General features: G+C 35.6%; 1 protein-coding gene across 1 annotated transcript; it reads right to left on the bottom strand.

Moving 5' to 3' along the window:
* Positions 1-2,637: 2,637 nt before the first annotated feature.
* LOC143556521 (transcription factor BHLH089-like) lies at positions 2,638-3,842 on the bottom strand. The gene is made up of 4 exons (XM_077045815.1): positions 3,756-3,842; positions 3,595-3,660; positions 3,048-3,116; positions 2,638-2,960 (listed from the first exon to the last, which is right to left on the bottom strand). Exons 1-4 carry the CDS (start codon positions 3,840-3,842, stop codon positions 2,799-2,801), a joined length of 384 nt encoding a protein of 127 aa, XP_076901930.1. The 3' UTR covers positions 2,638-2,798.
* Between the last annotated feature and the right edge of the window lie 11,428 nt (positions 3,843-15,270).

Raw genomic sequence — 15,270 nt, 5'->3', positions numbered from 1 at the left:
GAGTGGTGCACTTGTAATCGAATCAAGATTGTATTCGAATAAGGGCAGTGTAATCGATTGGGAGAAAAGTAATCGAATATAACAATTGTAATCGATGGGAGCAAAGTAATTGAATATAACAATTGTAATCGATTGGGAGCAAAGTACTCGAATAGGGTCCTTGTATACAATAAGTGTATTCAAATAAAGTATTTTAATTGATTACAATGATTCAATATGTATTCGACTGTCTTATTGTATGCGAGTTGGGACAAAGTAATCGAGCAAGACAGATGTATGCGAATGAACAGTTGTAATCGAGTAAAACCTTGTATTCGAAATATCTATTCCATTCGAATTCTTTAATTGCAATCGAATCTGTGAGCTAAATGAGGAATGTCACCAACCACCTTTCTGTCACCTTTCTCAAACACACCCAAATGCATGTAAATCACAACTTTTCAAGAAAACTTTCACATGCATCGACACAAACGTCAACTTTGAGAATCCAAACACCAAAAACATCAACTTTTCAACCAAACTTTATCATTTTTAACATGAACAAAATTATTTTCTTGAAACTTTGAAGAACTTATGAACCCGAAACCCACTTATTTTTCTTGAAATTCCGTCTTTTCACACACACAAGACCAAAATCCAAGGTTGTGAACCCAAGATCTACAACTAGTAGAGCCCGAAAGCTCTTATACCAATTGTAGGTCCCATGACTGGATCAAACAACACAACAAACTAAGTACTAGTCGTTCTTGGATCAACCTCTCTACTAGTTGACGGAAACAACTAGCAAGGACCGAGATCTCGGATCTTGTGGTGTATATGGTTAGGCCGAAACTAAGGAGAGCGAAGGAGGAAGAGAGAGTTTGAGTGTTAGGATAATATTGTTTTGCAAAAGGTTACTTTGGTGTATGCCATACACACAATATATATAGTGTGTATTGTCATACACCTCTTTCATATATAATGGCCCAATGGGCTCCAATTACACAAGGCCTCGGGCCAAACATATAAACATAAACAAGACATAAACGTAAACTAACATATTACAAATACGAAAGACTTAATAAACAAAACCAGGCCTTACAAAAACAATATATATTTGAATATTTTTTAATCGTGACTATTTTAAAAGGTTTTATTTCTATTTTAGATTGGTTAGATATTTCTTTAATACAGACAAACTAAAATGTTGAAACATCAATATTAAGATATTTATAAACATTCAAACAATTACAATAAAATGATAAATAATTTGGAAAAAAGTAGGGCCGCAATTTCCTTTTAAAAAAATTTATATACCTACTGTATATATATTATCTTTGCTTGGGTGTGCATTCTTTTAACACCTCGTGGTGCGACAAGTGCTGCCTTTGCATCTTGAGTTGGGTACATCTTGTGCCTTTAACTGTCAAAACTTAAATCATTATCATGTGATTGTAGCTTAACAAACCGCGGATATGAACCAAGAAGAGATCACAATCCCATGCTTATAATGATTTACCCTTAAATGGAAATGAAATTTACATCGTTAAGCAAAATGCTCAAACTAACAACCTGTTCTTGAACTCATTTGCAACATATAGCCCATCAAGGAGATCGATGACCTCCAAGTCTTCACCCGTCAATCCCAACACCAAATTAAGCTTCATATAAAAGCGTATGAATTTATAAAATTCGATTAAATTGACGTATTATAACCGGATCATGATCAAAATATCATTGGGCGACCTAAGTTAAGTGGACATAATCACTTTTGACTTAGAAGATATAAGAGAAACATCTAAATGTTAATATATTACAAAATCCAATAACTTCTTTATCTAACTTGGATATTAAGTCATTGGTCTAATCTATGATTGCATACCAATGACTTCGAATCCATGTAAATAGTAAAGCATGTGAATGATAGGAGCTTGTGAATGCCACATTCAATAATGAGACATCTTTCTAAATTTAGCAAGTTCAAGTACACTTGATCAATCAACAAGATACATCTAACTCTCTCTATATAAAAGGGAGGCACCTCAGGCAATCACACTTGTCAATCAGTGTGCCGGCTAAGGTCCCCTTGTTTCCGATTGGCTAACAATGGGTGTGGTGTTGGGTGATATGGGGTTCAGGTGGTTCGCCCAAAGCTATTGCCTAACTGCATTTGAAGCCATTCGATCAGGTTGGGAACTGTGTCCAACTTGTCTTGTTTCTGACAAATAAAAGCCCGGCTTCATCAAGGAGTGGTGCGCCAAGCTGCATACAAGGGTATGGCGTCTTATTGCGGATTAGAACATGCATTTGTATGCATAGTTGAAAGAAAAACGATAGGTGTTAAAATTGTAAATATTAAGGATACATGTAATTGTGAGCGTGCTATATATCATATGAGTGTAACTTAGTTAGAGGGTGTTTGGCCTAGCTTTTTTAACAAAGCTTATAGCTTTTTTTTTTACAAAATAAGTTTAATTTGGTGTTTGGTTTAGCTTTTTAAACTTAAGCTTATTAGCTTATATAGGCTAATTTGAAGATGTTTTTTTAGCTTATTTGAAGAAGCTTATTTGTGTAATGATATAAGCATAAGCCAAAAAATAAAAGCTAGGCCAAACACCCCCTTAATAAGAACTTGTATTATCTAGTAATCCAGATAAATGGGTTGTACCAGAAGATATATTGCAACAACAGCCTTTTGTTTTTCTATTTATTTACATGCATGGTTGTAAATATCTCGACTTTGTGCCGATTAATGCGGGTTAATCTTGATTAATCACGATTAGGCGCTAGTCCCCTCCCCACCGCTCGATTAATCATTTTTATACCATCCCACTTTTTAGAATATAATTTTCAATTAGACAAACCAAATTTAGCAGTAAGTTCTTAGCAAATTCACAAACAAAACTTACATCTTTCAAAGGAACCCCTTCTACTTGCGAGTTCATCCTAGTATTTACAGCTTCAAGCTCCATCGACAAGAACTACAACATAAAAATACATTCGGTATGGTGTCAAATTCATCACCAATTACCATACAACACTTCCACTAATTTAGGAAAAGGAATCACCTCAACTTGATGTTGCAATGCTTGGATGTAGTTAATTATTTCATCAAGAACAGGTGCTTTTCCTATAACCTGCCATTGTAATACCAAAATCGATAACTTTAAAAAAAAATGAAAAGTAACAAAAATAGGCAATTTGACCAAGGATATTAACAAAATAAACTTGACTTTTTTAAAATACAAAAGTAACAGTTGAGTTTTAATTTTTAACTTCTAATAATTTCTATCAATCACAAGAGTGTCAACAAATTAGACCCTGGCATAGAATCTTGTGCAACGGAGGAAAATCTACTGCAACATTTTTAATCTCATGTGTAGCGTTTTAATTTTAAAGAATAATTTTTTAATTTGCAGGGCCCTTATCTTGGCATGTCTTTCAGATCCAATCGGGTCCAATCTCTTGTGCTAGATTTAAACTTGTTACGTTACGTAAAACCAAAAGACATTTGTCGCATTCTGGTTGATTTGAAATTTTAGAAAGTCAATGCTAGTTTGTTAATTTTCTCAGTCAAAACGAATATCTTAGTGATTTTCATCATCCTATGCACACCTTGTTGCATCCCGGAACCAAATCTTGCAAGATTTTCATTCTCACGCTAATCTTTTCTCTCCTAGCCTGAAAAAACAAACGAGTTTAATGCGTTAGACCCTGTTAAATTCACGGGAATTAAAAAATTAAAGGGATTAAAAGAGTTCAAGAACATTCATTACTCTTTCTGCAAGACTATGGCTGTCAGTGGCTTCACCTCTTCTTGCTCTAACATGAATATAGTCTTTAGGTGGTTCAGACCGATTCATCATTTGACCTGGATATCTTTACTCGTTTACCATGCAATTTATTCTGCCAAATTCATAAATACTTCTGATTTCAATGCAATAAGTATAAATGTATAATCCCAACAATCAAATAAAATTTTAAGTCATCACAAAAAAATACACGTCAAAAAACTAACTACTGAGCACACATATTAGAAAGTACCAAATCATTGAGGCTGCTAGTTGACACAATCTTTGAGCAATTGTCTTCAATATTGGCGACCTTCTGCTTCCAGCCACTGCATCCGCCATCTTCCATCACCGTGGTCTCAGTTTTACCGCCATTGACGGAAGAAAAGGGCCAGATAGCGGTTAAAGTGTAAGATGAGGGATTGGCTGCTGAGAAGGAGGTCTCATTGATGATGGGTGGATCCATGAATACAATATTGTAAATATGAGTCTTGATTTAAATTTTAGGTGTAATCAAATGACAAGGTGACATTGTGTGGAGCACTATACGGTTTGGTGGTTATGTATATGTGATCGTTGTATATAAATTTGTAAATTAGACACGTGATGAATAGAATAGTACACTACTTTTAAAAAAGATACACTAGAGCAGAACCCGACTGAAATTTTTGAAACCTAAAACATTCAAAACAGTTATTTGGGCATATGATTTCACAGGTCCGATTGCCTTATATATGTATACTGTAACACTGTTTACCTAAACTCCACCCTAAACATTTTTCTTTTTATATATATATTCTTGTTTTCCTATATTTTTGGGTAGTATAATATCTTCTAAATCACTAATTTATTTCATAAAAGACCTAAGAATATATATGAAAAAATTCCAAAGATGTGAAAATTATTTGTATTATGTAAAATGGTCATAATGTGTGAAGTAAATTGATTTTTTTAATTAAGAACCCACCATCATCCATCTTTAAGCATTTATAATACATATGTCAAGTTAAAAACACCCCGCTAAACTCTCAAAATGTAAGAATTGTCACAAAGGCGTATGTAACATCAATCTAGCTATATATTATTAAAGGAATATTTATTGCGCATATAACATTCAACTATAGGTCTTGAATCCAATATCTTATGTTTCAAACTAAAGATGTTTACCAACTCCATCTTAGTATTAATTGTGTTAGATTTTTTTTACTTAACATATATAAATATGCACTCTCTTCAAGTATACAACCAAAATTATATTCAATTGTTAACCTCCACAATATACAAATTGTATAATATTCAAACGATTTTTATCTTTTTTTTTTCTTATTCTTATTGACCAAAAATCAAATAATTATTATATGTTATTCAAACTATTTGTCTATTCTTGTAATTATGACATTTATAATTCATTAAAATAAATAACATACACATATATATTAAATTTTCTTTATATTTCATTCACTCATGTGTAATAAAGATAACTAACCTAGTGATTCAATATTACATGCAGCCATTGATGTAGTATTTAACTTAAGCATTCCCACCCCACCCATATCTTCTACCCTTCATATTTTAACAATATACCTTAATAACTCACTCCATTCCATCCCCCATCTTTATACCCCACCCCCATATTTTTAGGGGAAACAAATGCATCTCTCGTATTTGATGTGTCACTATTGACTCCATATCTATTTTTTAATATCATTTGTGAGTGGATGTGGGTGAAAGAAAAATTAATTGTTATAATTAAAAAGGAAATATAAAAATGTATTATTTAATTAAATAAGAAAATATATATGGGGATGGAATGTGAAAGTCTTTTTAGATTAAAGGAGAGAAATTTTAAAATTGATGTGTTTTAGTTATATTAGAGATATGCTATGGAGGATTGACTATGAATGCTCTTGTGATATTATTAATTTTAACGTTTGAAAACATCATGTTTTAGTGACACGTTCCAAACTTGGGACCTTTAGGTATAATGTATGTGCGGACTTTAATGTTACTATCATGGTCACTCTCACCATCATCATGTACCATAACATCACACATGGAATATCACCCTTTCTTTAGTGAATGAAGACCGGTGTGAGTGGTGAATTATAACTTTTATTATATATTTTCTTGTGTCAAAAATTTATTGGCCGTCATAAAGATGTTGAAAATGCCTTTATCGAAAAGTTTCCTAAAATGGAAATCCACAAATTTAAAGTTCAAGGTTCTCAACTACTTTAATAAGAAAGGCAACTTTTACTATTAAAAAGGAAAGTGAAACCCTGTATTTATGGGTTTATGTTAAAACTAGTCAACTGATTTTCTTGAACTTAAACGTTAAGGTAAACAAAATCAAGGATTTAATTATCTGTGTTTGTATAAGTTGGTTGTGGCTCAATGATAGAGCATTCACTTTACAAGTGAGAGGTAGGGGGATCAAACTTCACTACAACATATGGGAGATATGAGGGATGACCATGGCTTGTCAGGGTTCGAGTCCTGATCTCACTCGGTTTTACTGGCTTCTCGCTGTCGTGCCGTTTGGCGGGCATGGGGGTCGGGTTTTATCCGGTGAATCCCTCAACAGGTGGACCGCTAGGGGCTCCGTCCGTCCGGACTACTGGCCGGGCCGGGCTACCTTTAGCCAATGGGGGCCGCGTACGAGGTTCCCGGCGTTATTTAGTTGGCCGTTCAAAAAAAACTATCTGTGCTTGTGAAGACATGCTATAACGTGTGAAATATGCCAAAAGATGGATTAGCCATAAAGGGTCAGGTATTGGTAATTTATTCCATTAATTTCTAAAAGACAATAGAAAAGCCACACTTTTAATATTGTGCTCCGTATGTAACATTCGTTACTTTTCAAATCCGAAACCCAACCCGTTTATTTCCTTTTACCTCATTTATTATTCGGACGGTCGTTACTAAATAAATTCCCGCCCTCGTTTATGGATATATATTTCGTTTAACTATTTATTAATAAAACTATGAACAATATGTTATAATACCCCCTAACTAACTTATTATCACTTTTGGATCCACACCTATGGAGCAAGGACTAAATTGCAAAACTTACCAAACCTCTTTCCCTCCTTCTCCCTTCCCCGTCGAACCACCACCGTCACCCTTCCTTTCCTAAGTTGAAGCCCCTAAATCTCGGATTAATTGACGAAAATGATGTAACCAATCAATTCCTAACCAAAAACCGCGTCCACCGACACCCTAAACATGGTAAATTGTTACAAATGGACAGCTAATCGCAACCTAATCAAGCCGCGGCCAAATCCTCTCTAAATCCTTATATATACTCGTTTAAAATTCAATTAAACTCGTACCCACACTCCTCTCAGCATCGCGAATCCAAACCATATATCAATTGAAAGTTTTTGAGCCGTCTGCACCCCATTATTGATCGAGTTTCAGCCGAGAAGCCTAAGTGGTCGTTCTCATTCAATTCGTTATCTACTCTAGTAATTATTTCATGTTTATGTGTCGTTTTTAATCAAAAAATAATAACCCTAAATCAGTTGTAAACAACAATGATCAATTAAACTGAATTCGGATTCTAGGGTTTATTATTTGGGGAAGAACAAGAAAAGCCAGAGGTGCTTATTAATTAACAAGATCACCATTTAATCAACATCTATGCTGGCTCAGTTGGCCAACACTGTTTGCGCAAAACATGTGAGCCGGGTTCGAGCCCTCCCAGGCCCGGTTTTTGTTATTTTATTTATTTATGTTTTTATTATTTTCTCTTAATTTTTTTTATTGATAATACAACTCTAAATAAACTCTATTTTGACAAACGTAACCCATGACTTCATGTTTTCTTGTCTTTTTGAGGTTATGTTCGTAATTAGTGTGTGTGTGTATATATATATATAATACATATAATCTATTTTATTTGTTTAAAGGTCTAAATAATAATAATAATAATAATAACAATAATAATATTAATAGTGCTAGTTTAAACCATAAAATACCCCGACATTCTTTTAAACTGATTTGTAACCGGTACGTCACGTCGTACCATTTTATACCCTCTAGTTCATATTATTTACATATTTCAATAATTAATCAAATGATATTTTAAATAACAATTGTACGTAAGACCCAATCGAGCATCAAAGTCACTATAAGTTTTGTTAATACTTTGTTATTATAAATTGATATTATCTTTAAACAACTACGACATATCCCGAGGAGCTTGATCGTTGCTATCTTAATTTTTTATCGCCATCTCATATTTGTTAATCCTCTTGTTAAGGTGAGTTTATATACCCATTTTTCCATCTTTTATATTTTGGGGTATCATGCATACCTTATTCAATTTTATTTATATTTTATTTCCTCATCTATTCAAAACACAATTCAATATATGTTTATGTGTGATTATTGAATGCTCTATGATTATGCTCTATGTGCTTAAATGTTTATATTATGTTTGGTGGTTGGTATCTCATCCTCATCTATCCTCATCTAGTATGATCATATATTTACCCAAGTACTTTGATTTCGTATCAATAAGAACGGGTCCACATCTATTTAGTTGTTTACATTTTCATAAGAATTGTAATACTCATCATTTGTATATGAATTGTGATTTATCTATATATATAGATATATATAAAACTAAAATTTATGTATTCTCACCAACATTCGTGTTGACTAACTCTATTTTTTTTATACATGCTACAGGTACAAGTAATTTACGTTGTTCAAGATGGAAGAAATTAGTTTACCTTAGGATATTATTCAACTTGCAAAAAAAATGATGTAATTGTTATAATTATTGAATTTGTGTACGTGTTTAATGTTAATGAAATTAATTATTTATTGTCGCTTTAATTAGTGTATTTTGAGCTACTGTCTAATCAATAGTTACGCCCCGGCATGTTCCGCCGCTTTTGGTCGAGGTGTGACACCGTAAATACCCTAACTTCTTGTAGTTGAGAAGTAAGATGCTCCTTAATCAAATTAAAGTATTACAACCATACACTATCTTTTGGGACTTAAGTTGGGACAATTTAACCAATATAGACACTACGAATTACAATAAACCGAGTTTGTGTACACCTATATTTGACTTTATTTATATATGTTTAAATCCTAGTTTTAGTAGTGGTTAAGGAGTATCATTTTAAAAAAGAACACGCTCATAAAACCTATGCCTGCTTAAACAAGACAAACCATTCAAGCTACTTCGTACACCTAATTATATGGAACAGAAATCCAATATCCAAAACCCTATACGCTAATAACATTAACTTTCAAAGTGCATACCGATAGATTGGCATTTTATAAATACGGTTATAAAATCGTAATACCAATAATTAATTCTAAATTGCAATACATAGAACGGAAAAAGAAAGGATGCATACCTTTCTGTTGGGTTCCAGTAGTGATCAGTCAACGGTTTAACAATTAAACCCGGTTTAATTAAATAAGTTTCATAATTATTAATCACATTAATATATGAATGCGCAGCGGAATACAAAACGAGTAATCACATAAAACGGAACCGTACAGGATCCGGTTACAAACAATACGAGTACGATTCGAAACAACCAAAGAAACGTAAATATTTAAACGACAATATTTAAGTTTACCTCGGTTAATAAATAACTGGTTGAGACACCAAGGTACAACGAACGACGCTAGTTGACGAACAAGTAACCGGACAGCGGCGGTGACAACCTTTAATGGTAGCAGCGGCGGTTTCCGATCAGCGGCAGTAAGAAACAGGAATAGCAAGTTGTGGCGCGGGAAAAGGGGGCGCTAACTATGTTGTGGTGGTTTTGTTCGGCTCTTAAACTGAGATGGTCAGTTTTGATTTCTTTTCGTAAACGACCCAAAAACAACAACTGGTATGAGCTCCACTTTATTTGGAGCTTGGTGGTGGCGGCAGAACTACTTTTTGTCCTTATTTCATATTTAGGTTGTTATTATTATTATTATATATAAGTATATAATAATTAAAACCTAACCGGGCCGCCAAAGTCCAACTCGTTTAAAGCCTGAACAAGTTTATTTATTTAGTAAATAAACTATAACATTTATAACGATTATAAATGATAATTTCGTCATAGTTATATCGTCATTTACCGGTTAACAATTTAAGCGGATTTTAGTCCGTTGCCCAAGGTGTAACTCTCACGGGTCACAACCCGGTCGGTCACGTTGACTTAAGCGAACCGGTCCATATTTCCAATAGTCTCCCCACTTGGACGTATTCAGGTTAAGTTTCTCAACGCTGACAGCCAGCGGTGCTCTAGCTACACATGGCTGCCCCCAACAGGTTATGACATTTTAAATTCATTAACCAAAAGCTCTTGGAATACACTATTGCAGGATAATGAAATTACAGTAATAGTTGTCATCTATCCTTTCAGTATAAGACACCAATTGAACAATGAGACATGGATCAGATCAATCTCATATGACGTTCAATCATTATCGTTTTCGTTCTCGAGTCAAAGTGGTCCAATCAAACACATAGTAAGTTTGGGTGAGGCCTCACACTTCACCAGTTTGAATCAACGAAGACGCCATGATGTCTAACTGTTATATTTCATGTAAGAGTACAGAATCCCATCTTGATTACATACAACTCCCACTGAACTTCAAAATACTCCCAACTAATGCCTTTATGACTGGCAGTTACGCGACAGCGGTTGACACTGATCAAAGAATACATTTAGTAAACGAAAGTTCTAATATGTATCTCAGGTCTAAGGATACTAAATGAGCATACCAATATCAAATGCATCTTATGACTAAGATCCATGAAGATGATTTGATGCGAGTTACATCCAACGTCATTCATAATGAGGTCTGTGAGTTTGGAAGTCAACCCTTTGAGTCCAAAGTCAGAATAGTCTTAATTCAGAATCGCTCCGACGAGTCTGACCGACTACGGATAATTTAGAATACAATATTCATGGATTAAACGTATTAAAACAAACACAATTATAGTATTCAACATTTATTTAACCATTAAATCAAAAGTGAACTTAAAAGTATAACTGTTTAAATGTTCATACATCCAAATACTAAATCAAAACAAATTACTTGATAATCTAAGACCGATAGCATCCATGTGTTGGTCATGCTTGTCCTGAGTCATCGGCTTAGTGAACGGGTCTGCTAGGTTTTGATCTGTGTCTACTTTGCTTATTATGATGTCACCTCGTTCCAGTATCTCCCGTACATAGTGGAACTAAAAATGTGTTTGGCCATGTGATGATAATTGGGCTCTTTGGCTTAAGCAATAGCACATGTGTTATCACATATTACGTTAATCCTTTTTCTAAACTTGAAACCAGATCGAGGTTGGCTATGAATTTCTTCATCCAAGCAGATTATGAACGATAAACATCTCGGTCACTCTGGAAATTAGCATCAGTGCAACACCTTACAGTGAGCTCATCTTCCACTCCTCCAAACACTGATAACATATCTTTGGTCATTTTCTAGTGCATAACATAACGTACATGATAGAGCCAATTGCTGAAGCATATGGAATTACTTGCATGTGTTTTGTCTCAATGTCCATTGTCGGAGATTGCAATTTCCTTAACACGGTTCTTTTAGCAATGAGAACAGCTCCTTTCTTGGAGTTAACCATTGAGAAGCGTGTCATGACCTTGTCTATGTTTGTACTTTGACTTAGCCCTAGAATCCGCTGAGATCTATCTCTATAGATCTTTATTCCCAGAATGTATGCGGCTTCTCCAAGATCTTTCATTGCAAAACAAGATTCCAGCCAGTTCTTAACTTCCTTAAGCATAGGAATGTTGTTTCCAATGATCAGTATATCATCCATATACAAGATGAGGAATGATATAGTGCTCCCACTAGCCTTTCTGTAAACACAAGGCTCAACTTCATTTTTGACAAAACCAAACTCTTTGATTTTCTCATCAAAGTGAAGATTCCAGATTTGAGATGCTTGCTTAAGTCCATAAATGGACTTGTTCAATTTGCAAACCCTATTAGGATATTTAGGATCGACAAAACCTTCAGACTGAACCATATAAACATCTTCAGAAAGATGTCCATTAAGAAAAGCGGTTTTGACATCCATTTGCCATATCTCGTAGTCATAGTACGCGGCTATGGCAAGTAATATCCTAATTGACTTAGTCATAGAAACGGGCAAAAAGGTTTCATCATAGTCAACGCCTTGAGTTTGAGTAAAACCTTTCGCGACTAGCCGTGCTTTATAGGTTTGCACATTTCCATGCATGTCGGTTTTTCTCTTGAAAATCCATTTGTTCCCTACTGCCCGACCATCAGGGGGTAGCTCAACCAAGTTTCAAACTTGGTTATCATGCATGGATTGCATCTCGGCGTTCATGGCATCTCGCTATTTTCTCGGATACCGGATCCCAGAAAGCAGACTTTTAGTTAGTAGGTTCGTCGTTAGACTCGGCAACTAATAAGACTTCGGGACCATCTAGATGCCATAAGTATCTAGAATTTGGTACGGGAGTCCTATTACTTCTGCGAACGCTCGTGTTCACGTCTGACAGCAACAACAACTTGTTGATCAGACGCTCCAACTTCCTCAGAAATTGTTTGTGGTTCTTGAATTTCTTCAAGATCGACAATGTTATCTCGAGTTCCTCGATCGAGAAATTCTTTCTCGAGGAAGTGGCCTTCCTCTTGATAGAAATCGAGATTGTATCAGGATGAAAGAAATAATAACCGCTTTGGTTATAGTATCCGACGAAAACAACTTTTACGCCGCGTGGATCGAGCTTATTATCAGATTCATTTGTGATATAAGCATCGCATCCCCATACTCTAAGGAAAGACAAGTTGGGTTTTCGCCCATGCCATATCTCATATGGGGTTTTGTCTTCCTTCTTAGTTGGAGCCAGATTGACAATGCGACCAGCGGTCATAAGGGAATAACCCCAAAAGGAGTGAGGCAAGTTGGTTCTTCACATCATCGATCAAACCATGTTTAGCAAAGTTCGATTCCTCCTTTAGCTCAAGCCATTATGTTGGGGTGTGCCAGGTGGAGTGAGCTGTGAAACAATTCCACGCTCTTTTAGATGAGTGATGAACTCTGAGCTGAGATATTCTCCACCTCGATCTGATCGAAGCTTCTTAATGGTTTTACCAAGTTGGTTTTCCACTTCGTTCTGAAACTCTTTGAACTTTTCAAAAGTTTCATGCTTGTGTTTCATAAGATACACATAGCATATCAACTATAATCATCGATAAACGAAACGAGGTATCTTTCATGGTTTCTAGACATAATTCTGAAAGGTCCACACACATCAGTATGTATGAGTCCTAAAAGATCTTTTGCTCATTCATTCTTATGAGTGAATGAGTCCTTGGCGAGTTTGCCAGCTAAGCAAGATTCACAATCGTCAAAAGAGTCTGGTCCTGTGGATTCAAGAATCCCTTCGGATTGGAGTCTTTTAACTCGTGCCTTGCTTATGTGACCAAGTCGGCAATGCCATAGATATGTATAATTGATGCTAGATTTGATACGTTTTGAAAGATTATATACGTTATTATTAGTTTGAACATTAATTTCATAAATACCATTTCGAGGTTTAGCCTCAAAATAAAAGATATCATTTAAGTAAGCAAAAATAGCCATGCCATTATAAACATACTTAAAACCTTGTTTAAACAATAACGAAATTGAAATGATGTTTCTGATCAAACCAGGAGCATACAAACAATCGTTCAAAGGAAAAACTAGTCCAGATAGACAAGTAAAATGAAAAACTCCAGTTGCCAGAACTGGTACTCTCTTCCCATCTCCAACGATGAGTTCCATGCTGTCTTTATTCAGTTTCCTCCACTTCTCAGGCTCCTGCAAGACATTAACAATGTGGAAACCTCATCCGGTATCAAATACCCATGTGTTGCTAGAGACAGTGAAAAGTTCAATAACGTATATGGAAATACCTCGAGAAGAGCCTTCACCATTGGCCTTCTTCTTCTTGACCTCAGCAAGGTATTCAAGACAGTTACGCATCCAGTGCTCCATTTGGTTGCATCTGTTGCACTGGCGCTCCTCAAAGGGCGGCGGTGGTGGTTTTGCAACTTTCTTGTTAGTGTTGGTGGCAGACTTGGCAGCAACAGTAACCTTCTTCTTGCCTTTTTCCCTTATAACCCTGATTCTTGGGTTTAGGCTTCTTTACACCAGCAGATCGGATCATCAGAACTTGATTGGTCCTTAAAGAAATGTTCATCTCAACCGTTTTGAGCATGTTGTGCGGCTCCGGCACTGTCTTCACCCAGCCATTAATGTTAAAATTCATTACGAACCGGTCGTAAGAGCTGGGGAGAGAGTTGAGGATGAAATCCGTTACCATCTCATCAGGCAGGGGATAATCAATTTTCTTGAGCTGATCGATGTGCCCTTTCATCTTAAGAACATGCACACTGACGGGGGACCCTTCTGCCATCTTGCAACTAATGTGTTGTTTCATGGTGTCGAACCGTTCCTGACGGGCTTGTTTCTGGAACATGCCCTTGAGTTGCTCAAGCATCTCATAGGCACCAAAGTCTTCTAAGCCTTTAGCAAGCTCAGAAGTCATGGTGGCTAGCATAATACAGGAGACCTCAGCCGAGTCATCCCTATGCTTCTCAAGGACTTTTCGAGCAGCGGCTGTGTTGTTTTCAGGCTCGTTTGGAACAGGTCCTCGAGAACATACAGGCGCTTTGCCATTGTAAGAACAAGTCTTAAGTTGCGGTGCCATTCGATGAAGTTGATGCCGTTTAGTTTCTCCTTCTCAACAATAGACTTAAGGGCGTATGGTGAATTTTAGTTTGATGACATCTGATTAATAAAGCAAAAGTAAATTTAATTAGTATTTTCGACGCTGTAATCCTATTATTAATGACCCAATAACATTAATGAAATAGGAGCATGAGAATCTGGCTTCCAGTTATTAAAGGCAGCTGTAGCACACAACATTAATAAGTGGTTAGGCATACTGACAAAGATTGTCAATTGTGAATAGAGCACAACTCTCGGTTATGAGGCCTATAGAGACAACGATTGTCTGTATAGATACGTTTAGCCTCATCTTTGCCCATTTTAAGTCTCCAGCCAGCTGTAGCACGTAACAAGAGAGTAAAGTAATAGTTGTCCTAGTACCGTGACGTGTGAAAGGGCCGGATGTGTCAACGAAACGCTTTCACCTTGATGGGATAGGCTAGAAAACAAGTGCGGTGCTTTAGCTCCAAACACTCAAAATTTTGCAGTATGCCTCAAGTGTGACTTGTAGTAGGATTGGCATAAACTATTGGTTTTAAATTGGGATTAATTTTAGAATTACCGAATAGAGTAAAAGTCAAATTTTACTGTATATGTAATCGGGACAAAATGATGAACCCTTTCATCTCTCAGGACACTTAGTTTTAAATAACCTATTAAAACTAAGTTTGTAGCGATATGACTAACCAATTTTAAGTTAATAGTTAAACTATTAAGTAATAAGGTTTTGGAAAATCAAATTTAGTTTAA

The sequence above is a fragment of the Bidens hawaiensis genome, unplaced genomic scaffold (genome assembly GCF_021521415.1).
Source record: "Bidens hawaiensis isolate Kalapana, Puna unplaced genomic scaffold, B.hawaiensis_p1.1 tig00018600_1, whole genome shotgun sequence".
Taxonomy (NCBI): domain Eukaryota; kingdom Viridiplantae; phylum Streptophyta; class Magnoliopsida; order Asterales; family Asteraceae; genus Bidens; species Bidens hawaiensis.
Note: the sequence above shows the minus strand (reverse complement) of the source record. Positions and strands in the feature narration are given on the sequence as shown.

Bases quoted from the DNA above. Each gene is read 5' to 3' on its own strand.
- LOC143556521 (XM_077045815.1), bottom strand. From the start codon at position 3,842: ATGAATCGGTCTGAACCACCTAAAGACTATATTCATGTTAGAGCAAGA. The intron at 3,661-3,755 runs GTAATGAATGTT...TTGTTTTTTCAG, and splicing joins GCCATAGTCTTGCAGAAAGA to GCTAGGAGAGAAAAGATTAG. The intron at 3,117-3,594 runs GTGTGCATAGGA...TTACAATGGCAG, and splicing joins TGGTTCCGGGATGCAACAAG to GTTATAGGAAAAGCACCTGT.